The sequence below is a fragment of the Macaca mulatta genome, chromosome 6 (assembly GCF_049350105.2).
Source record: "Macaca mulatta isolate MMU2019108-1 chromosome 6, T2T-MMU8v2.0, whole genome shotgun sequence".
Taxonomy (NCBI): Eukaryota; Metazoa; Chordata; class Mammalia; order Primates; family Cercopithecidae; genus Macaca; species Macaca mulatta.
The window spans coordinates 104721410-104738435 of NC_133411.1; the positions used below are offsets into that span (position 1 = coordinate 104721410).

Here is a 17026-nt window from a genome sequence, read left to right on the forward strand (position 1 = left end):
GGACCAGGCTGCTGGGTGCACAGTGACGCCTCGCCCTACGACATAAGATGCGGGCCATCTTTCCACGTGTAGATTTGCCATCTGTGCATCTTCTTTGTTGGGGTATCTGTCCAGGTCTTTGGTCCATTTTTAATCAGGTTGTTCATTTTCTTGTTGAGTTTTGAGAGTGTCTTGCACGGTTTGGATAACAGCCTTTATCAGATGAGTCTTTTACAGATACATTCTCCCCATCAGTGGCCTGCCCTCTCATGCTCCTGAGACAGTGTTTTATTTTTAAAAAACACTTTAGACAGAAGATGGACCTCTAAGCCCACCACTGTTCTCATTTTGGCTGTGGTCACCACCCTCCCAGCCCTGGTTCCCACCTTTCCACGGTCTGCTGGTCCTGTGGGGGTCGCTCCATATGAAGTCCCTAACATATCTCCAATGATGGCAACATAAAAGCAGGCAGTGTGCAGGTAGGAAGGAGCTGATGGAGGCTGGAGCAGCATGAGAAGGCCAGCAGCTTCATCTCTCGGGGACAGGCCAGGCCTCTCAGATGTCCCTCCAGGTCACCTCCCAAATGAAGTACCTGCCTTGGCCATGGGCAGGAAGCAGGACCTGGCCTAGATCTCAGCATATTTGACCTGGCACGGCATTTACAGGTGAGCCTCCATAAGCAGAAACTCTACTCTGGGGAGAACACATTTTCGTTCTGAAGGCTTTTAATTAAGAAATCAAAGAGCAATGCCTGGAGTGAGGATGCAGGGACTCTGCCTGACCCACATGCTCGTTTCCACCTGGCACAAAGGACCCTGGAGTGAGGGTGCAGTGCCTGCTCTGAGTTAACAGCACACTCGTCGTTTCTACATAAAGAACCCTGTGAGTCTTTTTAGCCTAGACTTAAAAACTCACAGCCCAGGACACCCTAACCATTTTAGGAACCTGAGGGGTGGGCCAAGGGGATCTCACAGAGTTTGGTGCTGGCTGTGGGGTCAGGAAAGGGTGGCTGGGGCTTCCCGCAAGCACTCCCGGGAGGCCGTGCAGTGGCCCAAGGCTGGTTCCACCTCCTGTCCTCGGTTCTCATGCCCAGCAGTGACAGGAGCCCTCCTTCCAGAGCAGTTCCTGGCTCCAGGCCCTAACGTCCATGTCCAGGCCCCTGGTGGGGCAGCTTCTACCCCAGGGAGGCTGGGACTAGAGACAGCCTGGAGCTCTAGGCAATCCTGGTAACCACCTGCTTTCCGAAGTGGCTGCAGACAAACTCCTGCTTCCAAAACCTGGCACAGGCTGTGTGAGGCCTGGAACGCAGGAGGTGCACTTCGCAGGGTCCCTGCTCAGATGCAAAAGCAAGGCTAAGTGCAGGAAAATTATTTAATCATCCTCACGGTCATCAAATCATAGTCACTTAGACCTATGTGTGACTAGAAGTATACACATTATAGAAGTGTATATAAATGTAAATATACACATGCTTATTTTCCTTTCATGTACCTTACATACATATGTATACGTGCATATGTATAAAACATTGATGATAAGCCATAGTTAAGATTTCAAACCTCAGTCACAAAGATCTCACAAGCAAATTACTATTCTTAAATTCTAAACAAAGACGTAATATTTTACATTCTTGCGAACAAAACGTTCTCTTATTGGCATTTTATTTTAAAAACCAAGAATGTACTGCATTCTCTCAATTTCTATTTTAAATAATCACTTTTGCTGAGAGATTCTATAACTTGCTACACACATTGATTTCCAACCATAACTCATTAGTTCAAGAAAAACTGCTCTACGGGACTTTCGCTATTTTAAAGTGTAATGATGTCTCTCTATATGTACCCAAGAATAGAAAGATGCCCGTGGAGATGTTTCCAAAGCAATTCAGATGAGATGGTCTAGACCCACAGTTTAAAACCATCACATTTTCAAAAAAAAAAAAAATCACATTTTCAAGGGCAGAAGATCAAGACGAAATCCAGGATGTTCTGAAGGCATCACCTTTTATTTAATGTGTTTGTAATTTGAATGGAACATGAAGTCCTTAAAAATAACAAAATAGTGCATCACAACCCTTAAAAACCACAGTATAAAATCTCTTTTGTTTTAAATCCACTTAATTTTGTCATATTTTCTTTTTTTAATTTCAAAATTTCTAAAGGTCCTAAAGCCTCAAATCGGGATAGAATTGGACTTTGGCAATTCCCAAAGTCACAAGCAGGTTGTATGTCCACAGCTATTTGGAATGTGGTTTCTGATGGAAGCTTCTATGAACGCACATGGAATCCCTCTGGACTACAAAGGCTGACTCAGCATGCCTCAGAATGAAAATATATACTTTGATGGACAACAGGACAGATACTAATTACTAAAACAACAGGAAAGTATACAGCACTTCTCATACAGAACGAAGGCAAAGTGTTTGAGGAAAAGTCTTTCCGAGTGAAAATATCAGAGCTGATTGGAACAAAGAAGATTCTGAAGAAGATCCTGGCTTCTTTACGAGACTTCAGAATTTTCCTCATCTGCAAGTGAAAATGAACCTCCTGCTTGCCCACTGAGGACAGGGAGAGAATAGGGTAGGATAACAGACCTTCAAACACTTCATAGGGGGAGAAAGGAAGATGGGCCAGCCTCATACACCCATCGGCACACCCACACCAGCTGTGCAGATGACTTAGCTAACTCTGCAATGGCCGGGCATGTCAATGAGACAGCTGGGCACGGGTGACCTGCCAAGAGACAAGATAGCCAAGTTTGGGCGGAATCCCTGGAGGGTGGTCACTCCAGGGCCTCTCAGGTCTGTGCCCAGGAATCTGCATTTCCAAGTAGCCCAGTTGAGCTACTGCCCAGAGGCCCTCACCAGTCATGGCTCACACAGGCAGCAGAACCCCGCACGCCTCCTCCTTCTGCAACGACTGGTATGGATTTTCCTCAATTGCCGACACCGCGTTCCTCTACGCCTACTCTCACCATTGGTCCCGAGTTTACTGAACTTACCAACAGAACAAGAGAAGGGAACTGCAAGGGAAAGCATCCACCTGAAACAGGAATGACCAGGGTTCATGTCAGCGGACACAGCAAACGCAGCACATATCTGTGCACAGCTCACCACTCACAAAGCCCACAGCAGCGCAGTTTCCACTCAGAACGTCCGGGTGGCTGTAGGCAGGGAGAAGATGCTGCACAGCTGTTTCTATGCTAAATACTTGAAGGTGTGAATTTTATTACATATAGAAAAATGTGTGTTTTGCATACAAACATGTGCATTTATGTTAAATACAGGAAAACACGTAATCCAGGTGTTTCTGTTCATACCACTGTGGAGACTTTTCAGTTTCTTTTCATACAACTGCCCAGCTGGGGCCGAGAACCAACACCAACAACACAGTGTCATTGCATCTGTTTTACTGTCACACACCAGCCCTACCCCCCACACACAAAAAAACAAAAACAAAAACAAAAACCAAAAAACAACAACAACAAAAAGCCATGGCACTTAATAAAAAAAATAATTTTGCAACATTATTAGAGAGGACTTGTGATCCTCTTTGAAGAGATTGCAGCACCTGAATGATTTCAAATACAAGTATGTTCTGGGTCTCGTGATCTCAGGACCTGTCCACACTGGTGGCTTTAACGGTGCTTCGTGGAAACTTCCGGAAGGCATGTGTGTCATGTCTAAGAGCAACCTAGAGTTCACTCCTCAGCACTGTGTGCCTCTTCTTTCCTCCATCCCGCAGGCACCGTCTTCTCCCAGGGAGATGGTGCTGTCCCCTGAGGCTCTGTCCCGCCAGTCCCCGCCAAGTCCCCGGTGCCATTGTGGAGAACCAGCCTCCGTCTTTCCAGGTGTGTTGTGCAGAAAGCAAGTCATCCAAATCTGTTTAAAAAACACACATTTGCGACGCCTATAGGCCTCAGAAGGTGGAGGCAGACAGGATAATGGCAGCTGTCATAAGGACTGAACATCAATCCCGTCTGTCTGGTGACTGATGGACGGTGTCTGCAGTGAGCCACCACACATTTAGCGAGGCTGTCTGGCTCCTCACCTCTGCCAAGCCTCCACCCGTCGCATCTGGCCTGGATTCTCTGACACGTGCACGGACTTCACCTGCTTCATAACTCAGTACACTAAGGCACCCTGTACCGCAGCAAGGATGGCGGTGGTCGCACCTGCGGCCACTTATCCTCTCTGCATTAGCTCCTCTCCCTGAGGCAACAGCACCTCTGAAGTCACAGCCTGGCCTCCCAACTCTCCTCCATCCCGGGCTTCTTGGCATGTTGCTCTGCTGCACACACCTCAGCAAATACTGCTGATTAGCTAGAATCACCCAGAAATCTCTAACCTTGATTCTGGCTGCTTTTGTAATTTGTAGTATTTGTACTTCTGGTGTGATTTGAGGAACAAATTTTAAAATTAGAGAAGATGTGGTTTTTATTCTCTCCTTTCTAACTTGCAACCTTGAAAATTCTAGAAGCAGCAAGGGTTTGTTGAAAGTAACTTCCACCAAATAGAACCTATTACAAATGTACAACAGTGTCAAATAACCACATAGATGTAAATAGAGATGCAGACAGAGATATAAAATCCAATGGTTAAACCAGATTGAGAAATGCTTGCCAGTTTGTAGGACTTCTAAAACTTGATATAAATGTTGGCTTAAGGGATACAAGATGTTATGAGATGAGTGAGATGCTTGGCCTAGAACCACAGGCTCTCTCCTCTTTATAGCAGAAAATCCATAAGGAAGTCAAATCTGAAAGAACCAGGTACCGTTGAACGACATAATCAGCCATCCTTCCCATCCCTGGGCCAGCTGTGCTGAGTGCAGCCAGTCGTTCACCAACATCCATCATCCATCTTCCAGGATATGGCTACACTTTACTCCCAGCTCCCTGTCATTATGTAGATTAGGTAAATCATGGCCACTCTCACCCTAAGCCAAGCCTCCCCCACCTCCCGCCCCAGCAGCGTGGCAATCACCCAGTCCCAATCACAGCAAGGACAGCCGTGTCCTTGGGAACGCAAAGCAGGGGTCTGGAAGGAACCTGGATCCCTGAATACTTCATGGAGTAGTCACCAGCCTGGAACTTCCTCGCCTTGAAGGGTTTGCAAGAGAGAGAACCTCCTTGGTTCCTCAAGCTACAATACTGCAGAATCTCTGATCACAGCATCCTTACCTACCCTCGTCAGGAACTGTTCATGCTCATTAAGACATGAGAACAAAACTGCAGTGGCACAGTCACACACACCCAGAACGCAGACCACCTGCTGCTCACATTCATCGTATTAACACCAAAAGCCACCGTGGTGGATATCCTGGGTGTGGACACTTGGCGGCTTCCTGCTGGAGATGCGCTTTGTGCATTTATCGCATGACCATCTGGGCGTCAGGAGGGGCTGTGCAGATGGCAGCTGTGCACGTCCCAGGGAGTCTCACACGCTGGACTCTCGGCCAGCTCCCAGCATCAGCGCCCACAGGGTCCTCTCCTCTGGGAGCACGTGCTTGGACGCCACAGTGTCCTGTGGATCCACACAACCGCGCTGTGTGCCCCAGGAGCTTAGAAAGTACCACTGTATCAATGCATCCACAGCTGAGGCCAGGGGCAGAAGCCAACCTCAAGCAGTTACAGTCCTCCGTGGGGCTGGTGTGCAGGCAGGAAGGCCGCTCAGCTGCTCTCCTCTCACTGTGGAACTTCCTAGGTCCCCACATGAACAGAACCTAAGTAACACGCAAGAAACAACAGGAAGGAGAACACGACCAGCAGCTTCTGAGATGGGCAAGCTGGGCTGATCATGAGATACCTGACGGGGACGGTGCCAGAGCCCCTCCCAGTGACCTGTGAGGACAGCGCTGCCGGCATCTCCCTAAAACCAGCCCAAGTCGAGTTAGACTCGTGGCTTCCCAGGAGTGGGCAGATCCATTCAATCCCACATTCTGAACCTTCTAAGGCCATCTCATGGCCCTCATCTCACATATGGGAACCAGGACACTGCACCATAGACCCGGCCCCAAGTGCCCATTCCTTCCTCTACAGCACACACCAGCACAGTGAGCACTTAGGGACTGGGCATTCATGTAAAATACTGCTTGACTGAAACTTCTGATTGAGAACATGTTTAATTCCTACTCACAGAGCTCAAAGTGTTCTGTCCTAGGAGGCGGCAGCTGTAATTAAGCATGAGAGAGGAAGAAGGGATCAGAGTGGTACCAAGTATTAAATATTCATCTAATTCCATTCACCACGTTGCCAAGCTCCTGTCACCTGCTTCATTTTCTGTCCTTAAAAGACACAATAGTTAGATCTCAAAATAGACAACCTGTTTTACTGATGCTTAGCTATAAAGGAGCGAGCTACGTATCCAAAAAGAGAGATATGGGAAAACAGAAAATGTCCACAAGCGATCGGTTGGGAGGGCAGCTGCAGCAGCACCATTGTCTGCTGCGTTGTGAGCCAGCCACGTGGGCTGGACAGCTCACTTAGCCACTGAAATTATATCATCATCTAAGATTTTTGTTGCAGTTACTTTGATAAATTCTCCCTTCTGCTAGGGAAAGTAAGGTTTAGCTTGATTTATTTTTTGAGTCAGAGTCTCGCTCTGTCGCCCAGGCCGGAGTGCAGTATTACAATCATGGTTCATCGCGGCCTTGACCTTCTGGCTCAAGCAATCCTCCCGCCTCAGCCTTCCATGTAGCTGGGACCCACAGGCGAGTTTCATTTCTTTGCTAACAAATTCCTAATTCACCACAGCGTGGCGAGCCCGTCAGGGCCATCTGCCTGGACGCCCACCTTGCCGACCGGCTGTGTGGTCTCTAAGGAGGATGCACCCCGGTTGCCTGGGCTCTTCACGCGATGCTGAGTCTCCATGTCTGCCGCCGTCTAAGGGATTGACAGCTTGGAGCATCCCGACGTGCCACCGTGAGCCAGGCTTTATTCCACAGGGCGACTCTGCTTCCCATGACGAGATGCAGCACGTGAACACAGATCAAAGGGTGCCAGCAATAACACATTCCCCAGATACTAAGCAGAGGACCAAGGCTTTAGTTCCTTACTTATTTGCTATGGTCTTCATTCAAAACAGCTTTCTGGGATCCTGGGGACAAACATGTCTAACTAGTGAGAATTCTGGCTTTAGTAACGGAAAAATCACCTAATGCCCATTTTGTAACTGCTGTTCTCATCAGAACTTGAGGCCAAAGAAAGGGAAAAATAGGAGGAGGACCAAGGTCCTGACACCCCAGTTTGTACAAGGCCAACTTGAGGGGGTGAAAGGATTAGTGTTTTTAAACTGCTGAGTTTTAAAAACATGGCTGTAGGCTGGGCACAGTGGCTCATGACCATAAGACCAGCACTTTGGGAGGCCGAGATGGGAGGATTGCTTGAGACCAGGAGTTCAAGACTAGCCTGGGCAACACAGCAAGACCCTATCTCTTTAAAAAGAAAAAAGGACTTTTATTAAAACACTAATAAAAAGGTTAATACAATAAATTACTATGTCAACATGGAAGCCCCTGCTGTCAGATGAGGTGGATTCTCTGTGGCTACAATGAGGCCCGGAGAGAAATGTAAGCGGCATCACAGGGAAGAAGGTCAGCCCCGAAGCCCCATGACACTAACTCCTGTACAGTTTAACCAGCCTGAAGTCTCCTCCGCCATCAGACAGAAGCCTGGTTTAGAGGAACGCTGCCCACAGGACCCGGGTGGACTTCCAATGTGGGCCGACCAGAGAACCCCACCCTGGGACCCTTCGGGCAGCCCCGACTGGACAGAATGGCCTCGTGAGTGTCCTTTCCCGCCAGAAGCCGCAGACCCTGAGCCAGTCCTGGCTGTGACTGAGGCTGCGCATAAACGTCTGCGCCCAACCGCTCAGCTTTGTACATGACACGCTGAGTCCACCTCATTTCAAATGTTACGCTTCCCCCAAGGCGAACATGGATGTTACAGGTTAACTCACTGCGCGTGTGCTAGACTTTCCCCTTAGGTGTTCAGACATTCCATGAACCGGATGAAGAAACCCCACTTTCCCTGTAAACGTTCAGACATTCCATGAGCCCGATGAACACACACAGCGAACAAAAACCGGAACGTTTAACGCCGCGACTTCCCCCCCTCCTGGGGGGCGCGTGCTTACAGCTCCCCTGAGACCATGTTTCCCAAAGCACAGTGTGTTACTCTGAAAATAAAATCTCCTTTTTTCCTTTCTCTGTGCATCTTGTGGTCATGTTAACAACTATTGCTACAAATGTAAAGTAATGGGGTATCATCCATGCTGGTCACCCAATTCCTACCACCAAAGCTTCAGGGCCCCCCAGTCTGATGGAAGCTTCTATCGCCCTAAAGCCAACTCTGGAGATGAAGGCCAAGCTGGGGAAAGGCTGTGTCACCAGCAAATCCACGCCCCGGGGCCCTCTGCAGCTGTGTTTAAGGAATTCTTGGCCTGTCCTGGGGTTTGGGGAAATCAGGATGCAAGTAGATACCGTACGCTCTGCCACAGGACCGTGAAGTCTGCGGAACCTCAGAGGAACACGGACAAATGGCTGCACGAGTCCCACAGGCCGAGCTTCGATGGGCTCCCGTGTCAGGAACACAGACATGCCAGGAGGGGCAGCTGATACAGGCAAAGCTTGCAACCCCAGCACGCAGCAGCGTCCGAGTGTGGGGGTCTCTGGACAGGCTCCACCACAACTGCCATATTCTGGGACAAAATTTTAAAAATAGGTTTTAACTAGTTACAACTCTATCTTGTTTTACAGATAAACAGAACACAGGGTACCAACAGGCTCCAAAATACTTCGCCTAGAACCAAGTCTAGATGGTTCTAGCAGCAGATGGCTGCTGCTCCGAGTGTGATGAGTCCCCTGCAGTGCCATAAATCCTAGATCTAGGTGACTAAGTGTTCTTCCTAAACCAGAAGGCACCCTCTGGCCCCAGGCCAGTCCATCCGCCCTGGCAGAAGCTTCTAGAGTAAGAGCCTGTGGATTTGTATTGGACGTATATGAACCAGACAAAGTCACAGGGGCTCATCCTGGAAGCCCATCCGTTTACCCACTCATGCCCTGGAGAGCCCTGCCCCCAGTTCCACACCCACAGTCACACTGAACTACAAGAACTGACTTCTAGGCCCTTAAGCCACTCCCACTCTCCCCTGGACAGACCCTTCTCAAACCATGAGGCCCAGAGTACCTTAACAGGTGGTCCCAGCAGAACTGGTCACTGCATTTTCCTATTGGCAAGTGAGTCAACAGTTACCTAAGTAGAGCAACCAAACAGGATGTTTTTCCACTTAAAAAGTCTCATTTTTGTCCATTTAGAATTGATATTGTGTGTGTGTGTGTGTGTGTGGTGGCAGGGGTTCTTGTTCTGTCACTCAGGCACAGTGCATCATAAGTAGAGTGGTGCTATCACGATTCACTGCAGCCTCAACCTCCCAGGCTTGGGTGATCCTCCAGCCTCAGCCTCCCGACTAGCTGGGACCACAGGTGCACACCACCACTATTTACTTTTTTGTAGAGTCAGGGTCTTTCTATGTTGCCCATGCTGGTCTCAAGCTCCTGGGCTCAAAACTGAATCTGCCCACCCCAGCCTCCCAAGGTGCTGGTATTACAGGTGTGAGCAACTATGCCCAGCCTAGAATTGATATTTCTTAAACTCTTACTGAGTTTAACACATGAATTCCACTTACATAGATATCGGCACACTCTCACAGCTCAAGGGTTTTTCTGAATCTCCATTCTGTCCATTCAAGGTCAATATCTAAAGAAAGGGCCAGAACTGACCCTTCCCTCAATGAAGCCTAAGGGCAAATGCAGCAGCATCTCAGGGTATGAGGAGACAAAGAAAGAAGGGTGGAAAACACATATTGAAATTCCAGTGTTAGAATCATAATCACCAACACTTTAAGAAACAATCTGCTTTCCAAAACATGTAGCTGCTGGATTAACTTCAAACTCACCAGATTCCACAGGCAGGCACTCAGAGGGGCACAGCTTTCTAAGGCCACCCACCCCGGGGCGGCGTAACAGCCTCGGGGCAAATAGACAAAGGACTAAGGTGTTCAAGTCCTTCCAAATAGTTTTTTCTTCTAAATCAGTTAGACGGCCTCCTACAACACTGTTTAGAGTGCCAGTGTGCTCAGAAGTGTGAAGTGAAAGCACATCTCAGGACCCCAAAATCACTAAGCTAAAGAGAAGACAAGGTGGGGAATGGCATAGGGCAAACCTGCCTCCCAGGCTCCTAACAGAGACTGGAAGAAAAAAGAAAAAAAAAAAAAAAAAGCCACGTACCTCCCTCACAACCGTTGGTCCACAAGGAAATTCCTCAGGGACAGAGGGAAGAACTCAAAGTCACCATCTGCACACAGAGATAAATGCGGATCTTACCGCTTTCTCCGGAAAGGCTCACCGGAAACGCATCTGTCTCTGATCTACCTGTGACCTGGAAACCCCTCCCCGCTTCGAGTCATCCCTCCTTCCTGGACCAAACCGACGTACATCTCACATATATTGATGTCTCACATCTCCCTAAAATGTGTAAGACCAAGTTGTGCCCCAAACACCTTGGGCACATGTCCAGGACCTGAGACTGTCACGATGCGTCCTCAACCCCTCCTGAGGCTGTGTCCCGGGTGTTTCCTCAACCCCTCCTGAGACTGTCACGGTGCGTCCTCAAACCCTCCCGAGGCTGTGTCTTTAACCTTGGGAAAATGAACTCTCTGAATGGGCTGAGAATTATCTCAGCGACGCTTCTGGTTTACAGGAAACATTCTCTCCTGCGGGTATAATGAAATCATGTGGAATTACAAAATGCCACTTTAGTAAAGGCTGAAGGAATTAGGGTTTGATGTGCTTTAAAAAAAAAAAAAAAGTAACGTTCTATTTATCAATGGACCATGAAAGCCCACACCCCCCTCTGCAGTGATGATGTCAACTGGAATGAGGGGCCCCCTCCTGTGGATGCAGCAAGGCTACCCTCTGACCCCACTTCCTGGAGTCCAGGCTTCCTACTGCTCAGGGAACAGCAACTCCAGCTTCACAGGGCTCAGGCCGCCAAACCCAACTCCCATCCATGCTGGAGAATCACCCCAGGGACTAGAGAAATGGCAGGCGCAACTCTCACCTAATCCCCTTAAAGGGGAAAAGGCACCTTCCCGCTCTTCTTCCTGCTGGTGGGAACAGGTGTAGGAGTTGGAGGGTCAGGAGTTGGGCAGCAGGAGGGAAGCAGCCTGGGTCCCTGCTAGTCACAGATGGCAAATGCCACCCAGCCTCGACCTTCACTTTGCAGAGAAAAAATCTTTCTCTTTTGTCAGGTCCCTGTTAGAAGTTTGCACCCATTCCTTTAAAAAAACCCTCAGATACAACATGGGTGTTTTGCTGACAATATTTCAATTATCTGGGGGCCTTGGGTCGAGTGATGCCAAAACAGAAAACTGAACCCTGTTGCTCAGGAAACCACCCTCCAGCCCCATCTACCCTCCCAGGCTGTCACCTTATGGTGTTTGTCTGCTAAATGATTATTTTTAACAATAACTGCTCTTAAGAGCTAGGTGTACAGAACAGACAAGAAGTCAGCTCGGGTTGAGGGGAAGCAGGAACAGACCCCTCTCCCTGCAGGACGGTGGAGGAGGAACCTTCAGCACCTGGGTTTGCAGGATGCTGGATCTCTGAGAGCATCTCTCACAGCTCAAGTATGGCCAGACCTTCCTCTGCCACAGCCTGTTCAGGAGAAGGCAGCACCCACCCTAGAGACCGACAAGCCCTGTGTGGGGTTCAGCTGGAGCTGAACTTTCCTCCCTTGGTGAGAGTCAGGGCCAGCGGTGAGGAGGAGAGAAGCAGCAGACATGAGGGGCACTGTGGCAACTCCATGCCACGCTAACTCTCGTCTGATGTGCTCCGGCCAAAACCACGCTTCTCGGAGGGCATTTCCTTTCACACGTCCAGAAGTCATCAACGTCTAGTCTCCCCACAAGACAGATCCTTCCCCAGGAGGCAGACGCTTGGCTGTAACACGTGGTAATGAGGGACGCGCCTTCGTGCCCATTCTGTAGTGTTTCCTGTTACCTATTTTACCTTAAGCTAAAAATGGTTTCCATTTACACTCTGTAGTGACACAGGAAAACACACGAGATTCAGTGTGATCCCACACCCGTCACTGCTAACCTCAAGTTCTTTATTTGTTCATTTTGCTTCTAGAGTTTGTACTCTATCCCGGGGTTCCAGGCCTGTGGATTCAACCAACCATTGTTTAAGAATACTTTAAGGTGTTTGTACTAAGCATTCAGACTTTATTATTCATTAAACAATATCGTTTAACAACTACTCGCATGGTATATCCATGGTATAGGTGTTACGAGCAACCCTGACATGACTGAAAGTCTGCAGGAGGATGTGCGTATGTCATATGCAAACACGATGCCGTTTTATACCAGGGACCTGAGCACCCACAGACCTTGGTATCCATAGGCAGTCCTGCAGCCCACCCCCGTGGGCACTGTGGAATGGCTATAATAGAAAATACAGAGGTTTTAAACAGTCATGTACTAAATCTAATCTTTTGTTAAGAAATTACTGCGTATCACGTGTATTATTGGGAAGTCCTTCCTGGCCCAGAGACCTGACATGTTCTTATCATCTTTTCATCCACTGATCTAACTAGTCATTCCAGTAAGTTTATTGAACACAAATCAATTTTACAATTACATTCTTACAGGAATCACACTCATAATGTAAGCTGCTTTGGTTTTTAAAGTGAAATAACCAATAGTTTTGAAAACTAGCTATATCATAGAATAACAGGATAAAGCAGCCCCAGGACATGCAAAAACATGGAGTTTCAAAGCCAACCAGTATCAAACACATTACAAACCCCTAAATATGGAAATGTTTTACACCATGACAGATATTCCAGAAAAAAACAAGATGTTCAAAAAAGCCTTATGCAGAAAACCACTTTCCCCCTTCATTTTTCACACAGTTTCCAGAAACTTGTGTTTGGCAATAACCATGAACTAGAAGTAGCGTCCGCTGCAACTACTGCTACTGCAACACCAAATATTAGAGCAAAAAAAAAAAAAAAAAAAAAAAAGGACACAGCATATTTCCTATTGATGAGAATAGGTAGAGTGTTATAAGAATGAGTGTGTTCTAAAGTCAACAACGTTCAAATTCTAGGTCTCCTGCAGACACTAGATGGTAACCGCCAAAGCTTATGCACTTGGCAACGTTCAAGGAGACCAAGTTCAGAGCCGTCACAATGCAGCACCATCCTCAAGTGATTATCTCAGGCGGGTTTGAGGGCAAGTGCCCCCATCACAGTAGGAAAGCTGCCCATCCCAGCACTTCCTGAGATCACAGACCTTACCTTCGCCATCCCACGTCTTCAATAGTTCCTTTACACTGGGAACCAGTGAGCAAAACCTAAAACACTTCCTCAAATCTCAAGATAGTCTTGAGAGCTCTTCTCCTTGCCCCTTCTCTTACTGAGAAAGCCTATTTTCCAAGCAATCTGTAGTGCTTACCAGAGTTAATACCACCAAACCATACACTTAAAAATGGTTCGAGTGCTATGTAATTTTACCACAATCAAAAGACTGAGAAAAGTCATCTATAATTACTGTCTCCAATATCTTGCATCCTGTAAGGTATATTTGCTTTTTGAAATCCTCAGAGCAATCATGAAAGACTAATACCCTGTCGTCTCTGAAACACAAGCAAAGTCAAGGGTTTTGATTATAGGAAAGTAGCTGGAAAGCAAAGCATCCATTAGACACAGCAGCCGTGGTAGGACAAACACATGGTAGGAAGGTGGTGGTCATGCTACACGTAGATGGGAAAGGTGTGGGGGGCCACAACACCCGAGGTTTGGGAGGCACCTGGGCAGGAGCTGAGAATGTACCAAACACGTTCGATCACGCAACATTCACGGATCCCGAGTCCAGCCACGGCCACTGACATCCACTGTGCCCAGGGTGTCCTCTGCCACAGAGATACACACCCTGTCGAGGATAGTGCACAGATTAAATGTCAAAGCACAGACATGCTCAGGTCCAGCTTCTCTGATGGAAGCAAAAACACATTTCCCAGACTCCAGCAGCATGACTCTCCACCTGACTCTACCCCCGTCCCATTTATTCTCGAACCCGTCTCTCCTGGACCCCACAGCATGACTATGCACCTGACTGCACCCCGTCCCGTGCATCTCCGCACATGTAACTCGGCCCTCCCTCACTCCCTCGTTGGGTCAGGCACCAACAGTCCACTGTGTGCCTGGTGCACTGAACCTTGTCAGGGGCCTCTGGGCCGCGTGCCAGGACACGCACCTGGGAACTCCCAGTGCACACGTTGGTCTCCTGCAGGATGCTTGGCTCTTCTATCTGCGGGAGCAGGCACCCACCCGTACAACCGACTATACTCTCAGAAAAGTCACAGAAGGCCTCTCACTAACCCAGCAGCACCCTGAGGCCACATCCCACTCGCCTGCTGGCTCCTAAGCCTTCCGCCCTGTGACGGCTCGCTCCTTCGGTTCCCTGCCTCGATTCCACTGGTTCCTCTACTCATGGGCCTCTTTCCTGTCATCTGGCAGGGTTCTACCAGGACCCTCTGGCTCTCACGACACCCCAGCTCCACAGACCCACCCACTGCGTGGAGCACATGCGTCCAGCCCAACCTTGCTGATATGCTCCAGCTGGCCCTGGACTCGAACCACGCTGCCGTAGCTTTCCATCAGTGTGGCATCTGCGAGTTACCTCCTGGGTAATGCCAGGTGATGGTAACATCAACCAGGAGGCACTACTGAGAAGCAGAACGCATGGTGCGGTGACCCGAACGTCACATCCCTCAACAGACGCTCCGTGTCTTCTCTCTTGGCAGAGCTTCGCTGTAGGAAGGAGGCTGTTCCTCCAGTGCTGCTACTTCCAACACCAGGGAAAGCAAGCTTCAGAAATGAACGATGTCAGAGGCAGGACCCACCAGCAGGGCTGCCAGCGGCCAGACGACCACAGACCCAGCATTCCCCAGCCACACACAGCTGACAGCCCAGGCTCTAGAAATGCACGGTTTCAACCTTAGGAGTAAAAACCCTCCCAAGCCAACTATTATTTTCAACAATGGGATGGGGGAGTGGGGGGGGGCGGGGTTCTAACCCTGCCCCCCTTGATAGAAAAGAACTGGGATCTGATGATCTGTGCTAAGTCAGCACTTTGCTTCCGCCACATGCAATCATCCTCAGCAACAGGAAAAGTCAGAAGCGTTGAGTGATGACACCGATAGCAACACATGCGGTTCTGACAGCTCCGGTAACTGGCTGCAGATACAACCCGACAGCGGTGAGATCCACGGACATCACCAGTCTTCCCAAGGATCGTGTTCCTGAATCTTCCGCATTCGGAATAACCGTCTCCTTTGCCAGGACTGAGCCATGCTTCCCTCTCGCCTGTCCTCTGCTTTCACCAGCTTCGTGCGCGTTTCCGAGCAAGTGTCTGTGCAGGTGCTATCACTTATTTCCACAGCAAGAATGTACACAGACACCACAGAAATGGGCAACCCTGTTAGGAGCTGTGCAGGGACATCTAACTCATCAATGTGCCAAATTCCTGTTGCCATGGAAATTAAACTAACGTTGCTATGACCGCATCTCTTACTGCACCACTAAAGACCATCCCGGTAAGAGGAATGTGCCTCTGCATAGCATTCAGCTCATGTTTACAAGACCATTTTCCCTGAATATGCTTGTTATGTGAGATAGAAATCAGTGAGATGAGCTGTAACATCTAGTATAGGATCGTTGTGTCTCCTAGGCTCAAACACACCCTTTAATGAAGTTTAACTCTCTGGGGACGTGAGTTACGTAGTAACATGTTTTGGATACTGTCTCTTTCACATTCTAAATATCAACACCAAAGAAGTTCTTGAGTTCCTTTTTAAATTGAAATGCAATTTACAAACCATAAAAGCCCCAATATTAAAGGATACAATTCAGTGTTTTTAGTGTATTCTCAAAGCTGCACAACAACCAACCACTAGTATGTAGTTCCGGGACTTTTTCACCACCGGCCAAAGAAATCTTGAACCCATTAAGAGTCAGCACCTGCTCCTTCCTTCCTCTAGCCCCTGGCAATCGTCAGCTGTCTTCCGTTTCTCTGGATTTGCCCATTCTAGACACCTGTTGTGAGGAGAATCATACACAGTGTGTGACCTTTGGCATGATCTTTGGTGCTGGCATCTTTCACGTCCAAGGTGAGTGGAATCTCACAGTGCACAACCTTTGGCACCGGCATCTTTCACGTCCAAGGCTCGTTCGGGTTGGAGCACATGTTCTTTTGTTCCTTTTTACGGCTGAGTGATATTCCATTGTGTACATATTTTCTTCATCCATTCATCTGTTGACACCTGGGTTGTTTCTACTATTACGAATAGTGCTGCTATGAAGATTCTTGCATAAGATTTTTTTTGTAAAAGTGTTTTCAATTTTCTTGGGCATAAGCCTAGGAGTGAAATTGCTGGGTCGTGCAGTGATTTTATGCTTAACTTTTCTGAGGAACTGCCAGACTTTTCCAAAGCAACTGTACCATTTTACTTCCCCTCCCACTAAAGATTTCAGTTTTCCCAAATTCACCATGTCACTGTCCAATACTGGGGTTTTATCCATCTTGGTGGTTGTGAAGTGGTATCTCACGGTGGTTTTGATTTCCATTTCTAAGATGATGAATTCTGTTAAACATCTCATGTGCTTTTTAAGGCATTTATTTCTTTGGAGAATGTATTCAAATCCTTTGTCCATTTTTAAATTGGATTTTAAGAGTTTTTAAATATATTCTTGATATCAGGCCCTTATTGGGATAATGTATCCTGTTCTGTGGGTTGTCTTTTTACTTTAATAGTATCCTCTGAAATGAACATTTTTAATTTTGATACCGTCTTTTTCCCATCAGTTGCTTGTTATGCTTTAGATGTCTCATCTAAGGAAACATTGCCTAATCCAACGTAACAGTTTCACCAGGATTCGCCCCCTAAAGATGTCATAGGCTGAATTGCCCCTCATGCCCCAGATT

The 17026-nt window shown here is 48.0% G+C and overlaps 1 protein-coding gene across 2 annotated transcripts in view; it reads right to left on the minus strand.

Annotated features, from left to right (window-relative positions):
- The window catches only part of LOC144329455 (ATP-dependent 6-phosphofructokinase, platelet type-like), a 44151-nt gene extending 28599 nt beyond the window's left edge, over window positions 1-15552 (minus strand). The window contains exon 1 of one of the 2 annotated variants that reach the window (XM_078005044.1): window positions 14644-15552. In XM_078005044.1, the coding sequence (XP_077861170.1) occupies window positions 14644-14752 (109 nt within the window). In that variant the 5' untranslated portion in view covers window positions 14753-15552. The remainder of the gene's footprint in view (window positions 1-14643) is intronic. The other variant, XM_078005043.1, reaches the window with a different exon arrangement.
- Window positions 15553-17026: the final 1474 nt, after the last annotated feature.